At 49.8% G+C, this 14,926-nt stretch overlaps 2 protein-coding genes across 3 annotated transcripts; both read left to right on the forward strand.

The window, feature by feature from the left end:
* The first annotated feature begins 1,003 nt into the window (after window positions 1-1,003).
* Window positions 1,004-5,785, forward strand: LOC131578618 (C-type lectin domain family 6 member A-like). The gene is made up of 6 exons (XM_058837564.1): window positions 1,004-1,108; window positions 2,031-2,126; window positions 3,465-3,557; window positions 3,883-4,034; window positions 4,252-4,373; window positions 5,092-5,785. Exons 1-6 carry the CDS (start codon window positions 1,069-1,071, stop codon window positions 5,237-5,239), a joined length of 651 nt encoding a protein of 216 aa, XP_058693547.1. The 5' UTR covers window positions 1,004-1,068; the 3' UTR covers window positions 5,240-5,785.
* Window positions 5,786-6,133: 348 nt separating this feature from the next.
* LOC131578610 (C-type lectin domain family 4 member E-like) lies at window positions 6,134-14,050 on the forward strand. Of its 2 annotated transcripts, XM_058837549.1 has the most exons (6): window positions 6,134-7,231; window positions 8,738-8,833; window positions 10,171-10,263; window positions 12,151-12,302; window positions 12,530-12,657; window positions 13,074-14,050. In XM_058837549.1, the coding sequence occupies exons 1-6, from the start codon at window positions 7,192-7,194 to the stop codon at window positions 13,216-13,218; spliced, it is 654 nt and encodes a 217-aa protein (XP_058693532.1). In that variant the 5' UTR covers window positions 6,134-7,191; the 3' UTR covers window positions 13,219-14,050. The 2 variants fall into 2 exon arrangements, with proteins under 2 accessions (XP_058693532.1, XP_058693525.1); XM_058837542.1 differs by having other exon boundaries at window positions 6,134-8,833.
* Window positions 14,051-14,926: the final 876 nt, after the last annotated feature.

Here is a 14,926-nt window from a genome sequence, read left to right on the forward strand (position 1 = left end):
GCTTAGAAACATAGGCTCTGACCCAGCCTGCAGCCTGTTGTGCACAAAATAACAGAATCAGAGGATGTCTTCTACAGGGAGCTCAGGCCTGTCCTCACCTGGAAGCAATTCTGTGCCCTGATCTTCTGATGCTTCAGCTGAAATGGCTGTGCTCTTGCCATCAGCTCTTCCACTCCTGTGACACTGCACCCATGCATTCCACTCCAAAGGGAGGAACCAGCTGATGGAACAAGGCTGTGTTCCCATCTCAGTCCATTAAGAGGACATTGGGATCCAGTAGTGGTCTTTATTCCCTAGGGGCATCCATAAGAATATGAAGCTGCAGGACTTTAATCCAGGTCTCCTTGAGAACTGCTAGAAACACCACATATGGCTGCAGCTTTTGTAGTCAGAACCAAGGAAAAATCCCCAAACTATCCTGCAGTGGGATTGTGGCACCATCCAGTGATCATTTCTGTCCCCCAGTCCCACAAAGACAGGGCATAATGTACACCTCTGCCAAAAGCTCCATCCTCTTCTCTAAAGGAATTAGATAAAAATAGTGTAGGCAACTTCTCTGTTGTGGTCTGGATTTCTGGGCTCAGGATGTTCGTGAGCACAAGCTCTTTCCTGTCATTTCTGGCTCTCTTTTGCAGGGTGTGCTCAGTGGGTTTAGCCCTTTCCTAAGAAATGCCAAATATACCTGCCCAGGTATGTATTTTCAAACGCACACACACCGTCTCTGCACAAACAAGAGATGGAAGGCCATGTAGGACCTGTGAAACTGCCTGAGGCTGTGCAAAGGGAGACTGTGTGAGCTGCACTGATGTTTCCCTTCATTTGTTTTCCTTTGCCTCAATGAGTTTGTGTTGGAATGAATATTCTGTGAAATGTCCTGGCAAAGTAAGATGCAAGTTCCTTAATCTCTATGTGCTCTGGGGTACACCCAGGATATGGGGTTTTCAGCACATCACATCAGAGCCTGTGACAGGCCCTTACCAGTGTGGGAGGTGGCCTGTGCAGGAGGAAGGCTGTTTGTGGCCACACTGGTAACGGAGACCCTTGGAGAAGAGTGATTCTCTTGTAGAGATGATGGATCACCAAAGCAGAGTCAGTCCTGGAACTGCAGGTAACCAACCCCCAAACCTTCCTTCCTTTCTGTCCTCCTGCCAAAGGAGATGGGGGAAAGACAGGGCTGGGATGGATCTTGGCCATGGTGTGGTCGCCGGCCTCCTGCCAGAGGATGGGGCTTAGGACAAGAGGAAAGCAACAGATGAGGGAAGTGGGCAGTGCCCAGGCTGGCAGAATGAGCTTCTTCCTAGAGCCAGGGGGAATGGAAGTGCAGGCAGACTGTGCCCTGCTCTTCCCTTCAGTGGTTTGTCACTACACAGTGGGGCTGAGGGGTGCCATCCTTCTGTGATTCCACCGGTAAAGCTCTCCGCGTCACGCCGAGCACAAGTCCCTGCTCCCATCTCTGGTGTCTTGAAGGACAGCCCAGCCAGAGCTCTCCCAAGAGCTCCCAAGTGCATTTTCCCCTTGTGGAAGCAATCCCTTCTGAGTGTCTGGCTGTGCACACCCTAAGCTGGGCAGTCACTCCTTTGGGGGACCGTGCCATTGCAGAAAGGGGCTCACGGGATGCAGGCAACATACAGCTAGTGAGAGAAAGAAGCTCTAAAGAGAGAGGAAGAGGAGGGAGTTCTAGAAAGAGCATTCAGGGACACACAGGGGTAATGGAAGGGAACAAGGAAAATGTGTTGAGGAGAAAGGAGGTCTGACAGGACAAAGAGGGAGTGAGGATTGGGCAGAATACAGACGTGTCTTGTAAGAAACAGGGAAATAAGAAAACAGCCTCAGGGCAGCTCCTGTGTTACCGTACTCTGTGGCTCTGAGCCACTGCTAGTGACAGGCAGCAGGACCTGCTTCCAGCACCTGTGGGGCTCCCCAGTCCTTGGAACAAGGGACCAGTAGGCTATTGGGGTATGGAGCCACCTGGGTCATGCTGCCCCCAGCTCTGGGTTCGGACATGCTCACTCTTGCTTTGTGTTTTTCAGCCCCAGCAGAAGACAGAAGCTGCTCCTGGCTGAACATCTGGGTCTTCCTTACCTTTGCCCTTGCAATCAAAGCTGCCTTTGTGACCATCTGCTTTGGTGGGTTCCAGGGTGTCTTAATTCCCATGGGATGAAGGGCTTGGATGACAGCCTTTGGTCAGGTGGAAAACCCCTATGCTAGTCCCTCTGCCAGCAGGCAAATGCCCTTCACCAAAACACAGGTCAGAGTTCCCTCTCCATGCAGCTTCCACCTTTGTGAGCACATATCCGTAGCTTTGAATCCATCATTTGAATCTCTGGCCATAAGGCAGATCTCTTGGATAAGCTGTCTGTGTAAGGAACTGCCTGTGGTAGCAACAAGGCTGTCAGAGCAGTTTGCTGTTAAGTCTCTCAGTCTGGATGAGCTGAGAGCTTGGACAACACTTCTCTGATGGAAGTGTTTCCAGAGGACTGGGAGCCAATGACTTCCTATCCTGCTTCCTCAGGAAGGCTAAGGCATAACAGAGTCTCTCAGCAAACAGATATTTTGTGGCTAACTGAGGAACACACTGACCCTTATCGCTCTCTAAAGGGATGAACACTTCCACAGCAGGTCAAATCTCTCAGCTGATCTAAACCAAAAGTCACCTCTCTTTGCATCTTTTCTCTTTGTGCAGCGACAAGGTGACCTTTATTGGCAATGGGAGTGGTCAGCCAGGCATTGCCCTTGCCCATCTCCTCTGAGCCTCCTTCCATTACAGCAATTCACTAATCCAGCACCAAAGCTACTACAATTGTTCTGCTCCTAAGTCAAAATATTTCTAAATCAAATGATTGATGAAAATAGACATCTGGATCGCTAAGCACACCCTCATCAGCTCCTAATCCATACTCCTGAGTGTCTGACTTACGAGGAAGTCCTTGGGACAGTGGATGTGGCCTGTCACCAACAGTGCATTATTCCCCACAAACTGGGAGCTAGGAAGGCCTAGGAGTTTATGCTCCACCCTGGTTTCAGCAGCTCCCACTGTATGTCATTACCTTCACCTGGACTGTGTGTTGCTGATGGAACAGGCCCAGCTGATGGGTGACTCCTCCAAATGCCAGTTGATGTGCAGTTTAGGAAGAGACAAAGGGTGACAGTGAGAGGCTGCTTTGTAGACTGGCAGCTGGGCTCTAGCTGTGTGCATGGCAGAGTGGCTGTGGTTGGGTGGCATCAATCCTGCCGTGTGTGGCATGTCCTCAGTGGGATGTGCTTCCAAGGGTCCTTCTGCTGACATGGAAGACGGTCTCTTTCTGGCTGGGAAGGCAGCTGTGCCACTGGTTTGGGCCAGGAGAGGTGACAGCTGGGACAATGCTTGGTGGGGAAGTGGTGGCAGGAGAATCAAGGGGCCAGAAATGCTGTGTGAGGAGCTGGGAGGAAAAGGTAATCCTGCTGCCTTTCCTCTCCCTTTGCAGTGGTTCCCTTCTGCCACAGCACTGACCAGCCCACAGCCCTGCAGCAGCAGTTCTCGGAGTGGAAGTGCGACTCAGCGGTGCCACAAGGCACAGGTCAGTACTTGCAATGTCCCCTCTTCCTTGGCCTTAAGGCCTCAAGGAGGCTGTACCAGGACAAGTCAAAGAACATCACCTACAGAACTTTCTTGAGACCCGTGACCCTGTTACAAGGATTTGTAATGGCTTTGGATACACAAAGCTCACTGCTCATACCCCAAAGCAATGGGAAGAAATGTCTGTAGTATCCCTGATTTTTCAAGCACTTTCTGTCAGGAAAAGTCACTGAGGAGGACATGAGCACTGTCCCTGGAAAACGTGGATCTTTGCAATCACCATCTCTTGTTAGTAGGCTTCATCTCTCTGTCCTCTCCCTGCACAGCACGAGGTTGGACGTGCTGCCCAAATGGCTGGAGAAGGTTCCAAAGAAGCTGCTATTTCCTGTCCCTTGACACAATGAGCTGGACTGAGAGTGAGCAGAACTGCACTGGGATGGGCTCCCAGCTGGTGGTGATCAACAGCAAGGAAGAGCAGGTACGTGCACAGGGCTGAGACAGGGATCCAGCAGGCAGAGACACAGTGCTGGGCCCTGGAGGGGACTCAGAGCCCCTCCTTGTCCTGCAGGTAATGGGGAATGTCCTGTCTGCACCTCTGCAGCACCAGCCCCACCCCACAGAGACTCCTGATGTCTCCCTGTGCTCAGTCCTGCTCCTCATGGACATTATGCTCTCTCTCTTTCTTTCATTGACAGGTTTTCCTCTCCATACTAATAGAACAACCTCCTAGAAGAGAGAATTTCTACATCGGTCTGTTTGAGGAGAAGGTGGGCAAGTGGCAGTGGGTTGACAAGACTCCATATAATGAGAGCGCAGCGTGAGTATCTCTGGATGAAGAGTGTTTGATGTAATTCCTGATAGGGAATTAAAATAGGAGAGATGTCAGAGGTTCAGCTGGTGCATGAGAGGGGGTTGTCTCCAGACTTCCTGGTGAGAGATCAAAGATACAGCAGAAGAGGGCTGTGTGGTACACTGGGTTCACATGGCCCCGTCTGTGCTGATTATTGGTTATGAATTAACTAACTGTGACATGGAAGTCAAGGCTGTAGGCATAGAAAAAACTTCAACTTGCTGGCAGCAGGGACCCTTCAGAAGCCTGATGACCAGCCTGGCCTGACCTCCATTGACTGCACCTGTATGCACAAAATGGCTTGTGCTGGAATGCAGGGAAAGAGATGAGGCACAGGGAGAGCACCAGGACTGTCCTTGCTGTGTCTTCTTTTGGAAAACAAACTTGCCCTGGAGGCTGACATGGGCCTCTGCTGGGTGTGAGGCGCCTGGGGTGAGTGGTGGTGATTAGTTCCCCCCAGCAGGATGGAGGAGGGACCTGTTGTGCTGGAAAGCTGTAGGGAGGAGGCAGGTTTCCACGTGACAATGGTGCCAGTGGGATATGGAGTGGAAGAGCACTGCTTCTGTCCATGAAGCAGCATTGGGAATTTCTGTCTCTTCCCTTCAATTCTTGCATCCCACTGCAGCCTTTTCCAGCAGTGCGTTACGGTGGACACCAGGGAGTAACAAGCCTGTCTCTGTCCCAGGTTCTGGCGACGAGAAGAACCAAATTATTTCAGTGGAGAAAATTGCACGGTAATGCATGTGTTTGAAAAATCTCTCAACAACTGGAATGACGTCAGATCAGATTTGATGCATCATCGAATTTGTGAAGCTGCAGCAGTAACTCTGTGATGGAAGTACCCCTGTCCTTAGTAAAGCTGGGAGCTGAGCAGTGAGCTGGGAACAGCGCTGGCTGTGCGGGGAGCGGTGGGGAGGCCTGATACATCTTCACTGTGTGGGGTGGGACCATGGGTGTGAAAGTGCAATGAGCTTTGTCCAGCATCCCCCGTGCATGGGGTGGCTCAGGAAACACAGGAAGGCTCAGGCTCACTGAAGCTGGTGCTGTGTTCTTGTGTCCTCTCTGAGTGGGTCCAGCAGCCTCTGGCTGAAAAGAGATGGACTTCTCCAGGAGGAAGACACAGGAATGGAAGACACATATCCAGAGATTCAATGTCCTTTGTGTCCTTGAGCAGAGCTGTTTGCTTTTTGTTGAGTCACACACAAAATGTCCTCTAGCTGTACTGGTTTTGCTGAACAAATTCAGAAAACTTAATCAAGAGAAAATACAATACCACACCAATGAAGAAAGGCTCTGTGCTGTGTCTCTGTATCTCTCTTTTCCCCCATCTCCGAGCTGGAAAGCTTTTGTCCTAGAATCGTGGAATGGTTTGGAGTTGCTGGGCTTGGCACTGGGTGGAAAGACCTGCCGTGTCCAGGGTCTTTAGCGACATTCCCACGTGTTTCTGGCTTTTACCATGTAGGACTCCCCTTTAGGCCTCCCCTCTGCAGTAGCTTGTAGCACACAAGCAGGACAAGGAGCAGAATTCCTATCTTCCCTCCTCCAGACAAGAGCCATCCCAGCACAGGAGGGTTACACCTGCTGTGGTGAATCCAGCTGGATGTGCACAGTCCCTGAAGGACAGGGCTGACAAGCATGTCCCCCTGCTTCCCCAAAGGAGATGTGTTCTTGCACCTGTACTTCCTGGCGGGCTGGTGGGAGACTGGAGGTTGCACATGTCTTGTGGATGTTTATGTATGTGGGGTGAGATCTTGTGAACATTAGTTGCATAAAGATGCTTAGAAACATAGGCTCTGACCCAGCCTGCAGCCTGTTGTGCACAAAATAACAGAATCAGAGGATGTCTTCTACAGGGAGCTCAGGCCTGTCCTCACCTGGAAGCAATTCTGTGCCCTGATCTTCTGATGCTTCAGCTGAAATGGCTGTGCTCTTGCCATCAGCTCTTCCACTCCTGTGACACTGCACCCATGCATTCCACTCCAAAGGGAGGAACCAGCTGATGGAACAAGGCTGTGTTCCCATTTAGTCTGTTCCACATATGTCTGCAGCTTTTGCAGCCACAACCAAGAGAGACTTCATAATCTGTCACATACAAGGACTTTGGCACTGCCTAGTGATCCTTCTGCCCCACAGTGCCAGGTCATATGGAATCCCTTTGCTCAAAGCCACAGCCTCCCTTCAAATGGAATTCAATCAAAACAGTGTTGGCAAGTTCTCTGTTGTGCTCTGGATTTCTGGGCTCAGGATGCACATGGGCACTGCACAGGGCATGGGCAGGGCCCAGACTGAGTCATAGATATGCTTTCTGGTTTTTGGCTTTTTTCCTGGTGATTCTTGGTTCTCTTTTGCAGGCTGTGCTCAATGGGTTTAGCCCTTTCCTAAGAAATGCCAAATATACCTGCCCAGGTATGTATTTTCAAACGCACACACACTGTCTCTGCACAAACAAGAGATGGAAGGCCATGTAGGACCTGTGAAACTGCCTGAGGCTGTGCAAAGGGAGATTGTGTGAGCTGCACTGATGTTCCCCTTCATTTGTTTTCCTTTGCCTCAATGAGTTTGTGTTGCAATGAGCATCTTGTGAAATATCCCGGCAGGGAAATGATGAAAATTCCTCAATCTCCATGTGCTCTGGGGTACACCCAGGATATGGGGTTTTCAGCACATCACATCAGAGCCTGTGACAGGCCCTCACCAGTGTGGGAGGTGGCCTGTGCAGGAGGAAGGCTGTTTGTGGCCACACTGGTAACGGAGACCCTTGGAGAAGAGTGATTCTCTTGTAGAGATGATGGATCACCAAAGCAGAGTCAGTCCTGGAACTGCAGGTAACCAACCCCCAAACCTTCCTTCCTTTCTGTCCTCCTGCCAAAGGAGATGGGGGAAAGACAGGGCTGGGATGGATCTTGGCCATGGTGTGGTCGCCGGCCTCCTGCCAGAGGATGGGGCTTAGGACAAGAGGAAAGCAACAGATGAGGGAAGTGGGCAGTGCCCAGGCTGGCAGAATGAGCTTCTTCCTAGAGCCAAGGGGAATGGAAGTGCAGGCAGACTGTGCCCTGCTCTTCCCTTCAGTGGTTTGTCACTACACAGTGGGGCTGAGGGGTGCCATCCTTCTGTGATTCCACCGGTAAAGCTCTCCGCGTCACGCCGAGCACAAGTCCCTGCTCCCATCTCTGGTGTCTTGAAGGACAGCCCAGCCAGAGCTCTCCCAAGAGCTCCCAAGTGCCTTTTCCCCCTGTGGAAGCAATCCCTTCTGAGTGTCTGGCTGTGCACACCCTGAGCTGGGCAGTCACTCCTTTGGGGGACCGTGCCATTGCAGAAAGGGGCTCACGGGATGCAGGCAACATACAGCTAGTGAGAGAAAGAAGCTCTAAAGAGAGAGGAAGAGGAGGGAGGTCTAGAAAGAGCATTCAGGACAGACAGGGGTACTGGAAGGTGTTATAAATGAAATACAGCCAAATTTATTAATAATAAATTTATTATAAACTTTTGAAAAATTTGTCAAAAAGGAACAACCACAATCACAGTTAAGGTTAAAGCTTCGCGCCCGGGATCAACAGTGGGTGAACTTTGAATCAGTCTTTACTGTCCTGACTCCCCTAAGTTCATCATCAGTCTTCTGTAGGAGTGGGTTTTTATACTGTTTCTATAGCCTGAGGCTGCACAGTTTTTCCTCTCCGAGTCTGTTGCATATTCATATTTATTGTAAGTCTGTTAACTAGATTTCTGAGAAGGGAGGAAAGGGTTGAGTGGCTTTACAGGAACTGAGTTTTTCAGATGCATGGTCAGGGAGAATCAGATCAGTCTGACATCAGGTGCAAATGATTGTGTCATTAGTATGCTGATTTTGCCTGGGTGGGCCTTGATTTCCCTGGTGCAACCCTGTGTTTTTTAGCGGATTGTCTTTTCCTCTGGCTCCGAGCTGTCGCTGCTGCAACCCTTGCTTACTCAGTATATGTAACCAATTTTTATTTACGTATATACACATAGAAAAAATTACACATTTATATATCACAGAAGGCAACAATGAAGATGTGTTGAGGAGAAAGGAGGTCTGACAGGACAAAGAGGGAGTGAGGATTGGGAAGAATACAGACGTGTCTTGTAAGAAACAGGGAAATAAGAAAACAGCCTCAGGGCAGCTCCTGTGTTACTGTACTCTGTGGCTCTGAGCCACTGCTAGTGACAGGCAGCAGGACCTGCTTCCAACACCTGTGGGGCTCCCCAGTCCTTGGAACAAGGGACCAGTAGGCTATTGGGGTATGGAGCCACCTGGGTCATGCTGCCCCCAGCTCTGGGTTCGGACATGCTCACTCTTGCTTTGTGTTTTTCAGCCCCAGCAGAAGACAGAAGCTGCTCCTGGCTGAACATCTGGGTCTTCCTTACCTTTGCCCTTGCAATCAAAGCTGCCTTTGTGACCATCTGCTTTGGTGGGTTCCAGGGTGTCTTAATTCCCATGGGATGAGGGCTTGGGTGACTGCCTTTGGTCCGGTGGAAAACCCCTATGCTAGTCCCTCTGCCAGCAGACAAATGCCCTTCACTGAAACACAGGTCAGAGTTCCCTCTCCATGCAGCTTCCACCTTTGTGAGCACATATCCGTAGCTTTGAATCCATCATTTGAATCTCTGGCCATAAGGCAGATCTCTTGGATAAGCTGTCTGTGTAAGGAACTGCCTGTGGTGGCAGCAAGGCTGTCAGAGCAGTTTGCTGTTAAGTCTCTCAGTCTGGATGAGCTGAGAGCTTGGACAACACTTCTCTGATGGAAGTGTTTCCAGAGGACTGGGAGCCAATGACTTCCTATCCTGCTTCCTCAGGAAGGCTAAGGCATAACAGAGTCTCTCAGCAAACAGATATTTTGTGGCTAACTGAGGAACACACTGACCCTTATCGCTCTCTAAAGGGATGAACACTTCCACAGCAGGTCAAATCTCTCAGCTGATCTAAACCAAAAGTCACCTCTCTTTGCATCTTTTCTCTTTGTGTAGCGACAAGGTGACCTTTATTGGCAATGGGAGTGGTCAGCCAGGCATTGCCCTTGCCCATCTCCTCTGAGCCTCCTTCCATTACAGCAATTCACTAATCCAGCACCAAAGCTACTACAATTGTTCTGCTCCTAAGTCAAAATATTTCTAAATCAAATGATTGATGAAAATAGACATCTGGATCGCTAAGCACACCCTCATCAGCTCCTAATCCATACTCCTGAGTGTCTGACTTACGAGGAAGTCCTTGGGACAGTGGATGTGGCCTGTCACCAACAGTGCATTATTCCCCACAAACTGGGAGCTAGGAAGGCCTAGGAGTTTATGCTCCACCCTGGTTTCAGCAGCTCCCACTGTATGTCATTACCTTCACCTGGACTGTGTGTTGCTGATGGAACAGGCCCAGCTGATGGGTGACTCCTCCAAATGCCAGTTGATGTGCAGTTTAGGAAGAGACAAAGGGTGACAGTGAGAGGCTGCTTTGTAGACTGGCAGCTGGGCTCTAGCTGTGTGCATGGCAGAGTGGCTGTGGTTGGGTGGCATCAATCCTGCCGTGTGTGGCATGTCCTCAGTGGGATGTGCTTCCAGGGGTCCTTCTGCTGACTTGGAAGACGGTCTCTTTCTGGCTGGGAAGGCAGCTGTGCCACTGGTTTGGGCCAGGAGAGGTGACAGCTGGGACAATGCTTGGTGGGGAAGTGGTGGCAGGAGAGTCAAGGGGCCACAGATGCTGTGTGAGGAGCTGGGAGGAAGGGGTAATTCTGCTGCCTTTCCTCTCCCTTTGCAGTGGTTCCCTTCTGCCACAGCACTGACCAGCCCACAGCCCTGCAGCAGCAGTTCTCGGAGTGGAAGTGCGACTCGGCAGTGCCACAAGGCACAGGTCAGTACTTGCAATGTCCCCTCTTCCTTGGCCTTAAGGCCTCAAGGAGGCTGTACCAGGATGTGGTGGATTTTAGCCCTGGCTAAAAACACCATGGCACTTACTCATTTATCTTTGTGTGATATGGATTAGGAGAAGGGCATAACAGGCTTAAAACTTAAAAGCAAGAAGGAAACTTTAACAGGATTACAAGAATAAGTAACCAGAATAAAACCTTTAGAACACCTTTCCTACCCCTGCCCAACTTTTCTTTTCCCGACTAAAAATGTAGAGACAAAACCTGGGATGTTAAAATAGTACCAACTATATAATTGTCTTTCATCAGTCCTTATAGGGAGAGGAGTTTTCTCCTGTCATGTCATGGAGACTTCTCCGCAAGAAACAGTTTTTTCTTTTTTCTTGGCTTTTAATTTCTGTGAATAGCAGATGCCCCGGAAAAAATTCTGCCATTGTGACATTCCTCCATTTTCACAGCCCTCCTAGAGGTGTGTCCATGGGCCATGAACTCATGGGGTATTATTTTAAGCATGAATTTTTCAAAATCAAAGGTTCTCTTAGTGTGTCTCTGTGATCATCTCTGGAAACAGAAGTTTTCTTCTTCTCTCCCTGGGGGCAAAGTGTCTTCATCACTCTCATCTCTCTGTTCAAGTGTCTCATGGGATCACAGCTACTCCAGCATCTGCTTAGTTTCATCAATGAATGTCTCTGCTCAGATCTACAGCTTGAAGTCTTCATCTCCCCATACTGTCATGAATTAAAAGAGATATTCAGTACATCATTGTCCATCTCCATGGCCCTACCAAAATAATATTTCAACCCCATTTGGGATCTCCTCATCCCTCTTTAATCTGAGGCTTGACTCCTTCTTTTACTGACCTTGATGTTTTCATATTGTCTTTCTACATGTCATCACTGTCCTTTTCTCTCCCTTGAGAGACGAACAAGGTCTGCAGGTCTCATCTGTGTATTGAAAGGGTTAAATCTTGCCCAGGCCTGTGGATGGTTATGTGATCACTGCCAGGACAGTGGCCAAAGCTGTTTATGCTGGATGATTTTTTGGTGGCTGCACTGGGATCTCAGCAGCCAGGCTACCACTCAGAGGCAGCACCCGCGGGCCTATGGCTTCCCCTCCCCCTTCTCGACAGTTCCTGGTAAAACTCAATGGCAGCAGAATTCCAGCTGAGGCAGGGACTGGCCTGGCCCATTGGCGCTGCTGGAAAGGGCTCGGCCCCCATTGGAAGGGCTCAACCCCCACGGGAACAGGACCTGGAGGGCTTCCCATGAGGGGCCAGCACTGCAGCAGAGCCTGGCCTGGCCCAGCCAGGCTGCACAGGCCAGGCAGGGAGCCAGCCCCCAGTTCCCTGTTCAAGGCTGGAAGCAGAACAGAGCAAAAGGTTCCCAGGCTTGGGTTTTTAAAAGGTGTTATTCACAGAGGCGGACCTAATTTTCACTGGTGCAAAATGTTGTCAGTTCTCACAACTGGCGAGCTATTGGCCTGTCACAGGCACAGAGGAAGCTCCCAACAGCTTCTCTCAAAGAAATCACTTCTGTGCATGGTTCTTACTTCTTTCCCTAAGTGCCAATTAATGTCAGACTACCACACAGGACAAGTCAAGAACATCACCAAAAGAACTTTCTTGAAAGTTCTTCCATTACAAAGAAAAGAACTTCTATTACGAGGATTACCATGGCTTTTTGTACACAAAACTCACTGGTCAGACTCCAAAGCAATGGGAAAAAATGTCTGTAGTATCCCTGATTTTTCAAGCACTTTCTGTCAGGAAAAGTCACTGAGGAGGACATGAGCACTGTCCCTGGAAAACGTGGATCTTTGCAATCACCATCTCTTGTTAGTAGGCTTCATCTCTCTGTCCTCTCCCTGCACAGCACGAGGTTGGACGTGCTGCCCAAATGGCTGGAAAAGGTTCCAAAGAAGCTGCTATTTCCTGTCCCTTGACACAATGAGCTGGACTGAGAGTGAGCAGAACTGCACTGGGATGGGCTCCCAGCTGGTGGTAATCAACAGCAAGGAAGAGCAGGTACGTGCACAGGGCTGAGACAGGGATCCAGCAGGCAGAGACACAGTGCTGGGCCCTGGAGGGGACTCAGAGCCCCTCCTTGTCCTGCAGGTAATGGGGAATGTCCTGTCTGCACCTCTGCAGCACCAGCCCCCTCTGCCACCAGCCCCACCCCACAGGGACTCCTGATGTCTCCCTGTGCTCAGTCCTGCTCCTCATGGACATTACGCTCTCTCTCTGATTGCCAGGTTTTTCTCTCTGAGCAGATAAGACAATCTAAAGAACCGAAACCAGACAATTTCTACATTGGTCTGTTTGCAGAGAACGTGGGCAAGTGGCAGTGGGTGGACAAGACTCCATACAATGTGACAGCAGCGTGAGTATCTCTGGATGAAGTAATTTGGTGTAATTCCTGGTAGGGAAAGTAGAGAAGATGTGAAGGTGCCTGTTGGTGCAACAGAGGGAGATGTCACAAACTTGCCCTGGAGGCCATCATGGCCCTCTGCTAGGTGTGAGCATATGTATGGGATGTGTTCATCCCATACATGGGATGAACAGTGGTGATCAGTTCCCCAGCCACTGTTATGCTGGAAGGCTATAGGAAGGAGGTAGGTATCCATGGGAAACTGGTGCCAGTGAGATATCAGAAAGGGAGGAAGAGCACTGCTTCTGTCCATGAAGCAGCATTGGGAATTTCTGTCTCTTCCCTTCAAGTCTTGCATCCCACTGCAGCCTTTTCCAGCAGTGCTTTACGGTGGACACCGGGGAGTAACAAGACTGTCTCTGTCCCAGGTTCTGGCGAAAAGGTGAACCAAGTGATACCCTTGATGAGAAGTGCGTTATAATCCATAGGGATACAGAACTACCCAACAACTGGAATGACGTCAGATGTTTGAAGTATCATCGAATTTGTGAAGCTGCAGCAGTAACTCTGTGATGGAAGTACCCCTGTCCTTAGTAAAGCTGGGAGCTGAGCAGTGAGCTGGGAACAGCGCTGGCTGTGCAGGGAGGGGTGGGGAGCCCTGATACATCTTCACTGTGTGGGGTGGGACCATGGGTGTGAAAGTGAAATGAGCTTTGTCCAGCATCCCCCATGCATGGGGTGGCTCAGGAAACACAGGAAGGCTCAGGCTCACTGAAGCTGGTGCTGTGTTCTTGTGTCCTCTCTGAGTGGGTCCAGAAGCCTCTGGCTGAAAAGAGATGGACTTCTCCAGGAGGAAGACACAGGAATGGAAGGCAGATATCCTGGAACATATCCTGGAAGGACAGAGATTCTATGTCCTTCATCAACTTGAGCAGAGCTGTTTGCTTTTTGTTGAGTCACACACAAAATGTCCTCTAGCTGTACTGGTTTTGCTGAGCAAATTCAGAAAATCTTAGACAAGAGAAAATACAATATCACACCAGTGAAAAAAGGCCCTGTGCTCTGTGTCCATATCTCTTTTCTTTTCCATCTCTAAACTGTGGGGGTGTAATCCATGAATAATTGAATGGTTTTGGGTTGGAAGGGACTTTAAAGGATAGTCTAGTTTCAAGCCCCCCAGGTCATAGCCAGGGACTCCTTCCACTAGACCAGATTGCTCATATCCCCATTTAGCCAGGCCTTGAACATTTCAGGGATGGGACACGGCTCCTATGGACAACAGGTGCCTCACCTACCTCATAGTAATGCATGCATTCCTAATATTTAATCAAAACCTGCCGTCTGTCAGTTTAAAGCCACTATCCTTTGTCTTATCTCTGCAGTCTTGTGCAAGAAGTCCCTCTCAACAAGACTATTTCCACTGCAGTAGTATTGACTCTTGTCAACTATATTTGACTTAATTCCACAGGATACAGTCAATAACACCAGCAGATGTGAGGAAGTGTCACAGGCAGCTGTTAGAAACCACCACAAGTCTCTGCTGATGACAGCAATCAAGGAACTGGTGAAGTGCAGTGCTGCAAATATCCTCCTTTCCTATTCCTGGTGTCCTGGTCCTCTCCAGCTTCACAGTGCAGAGGTGTATCTCATGCAGAATTAATTCCTTCACTGATGCCACTTCAGTCTCCAGAGGTAGGAACATGAGCACTGTGCTCTTCACAACCTCTTTCAGGCTGAGATGCTTCACCATTCTTCCAGTGGCCTGGACAGAAGCAAGTGATAAAACAGGAGTGTGAATGCAAAGAGCTGGGTGAATTCAATACCTGTTTGAGTTTCATTTTTCCTTAAACCACTGCTGTTAAAGAAGAACATGACCACCAGCTTAACAGTAAGCAGGATATTAGGGGAAGGCTTCTGAGGCACAGAAAAAGTTTAGAAGCAAGAACTGTTTAAGAGAGAGAGGAGAGAGAACTGGGAAGGAAGTGGCCAATGAGCTCAGGGTGCTCTGCAACTTGGCCACCTCTGTCTGTAACAAGCGCCCTGGCAGCTGAGTGCCATGGGTGGCCTCACTCAAGGCACTGAGGGGTGCAGCAGGCACAGGCCCACAGTTCTGCAGTGTGACAATGTGACTCTGTGCTTTCACCTGTGGTTCACTGCTGCTGGAAGAGGTGTGGATACACACGAACCCTGCACCTCCAGCAGGAAGTGGGTAGGAACAGTGTTCCACAAAGGAGATGTGTTCTTGCAGCTGAACTTCCTGGCGGGCTGGTGGGAGACTGGA

Source organism: Poecile atricapillus, chromosome 1, assembly GCF_030490865.1.
Source record: "Poecile atricapillus isolate bPoeAtr1 chromosome 1, bPoeAtr1.hap1, whole genome shotgun sequence".
In the NCBI taxonomy this organism is placed as follows: domain Eukaryota; kingdom Metazoa; phylum Chordata; class Aves; order Passeriformes; family Paridae; genus Poecile; species Poecile atricapillus.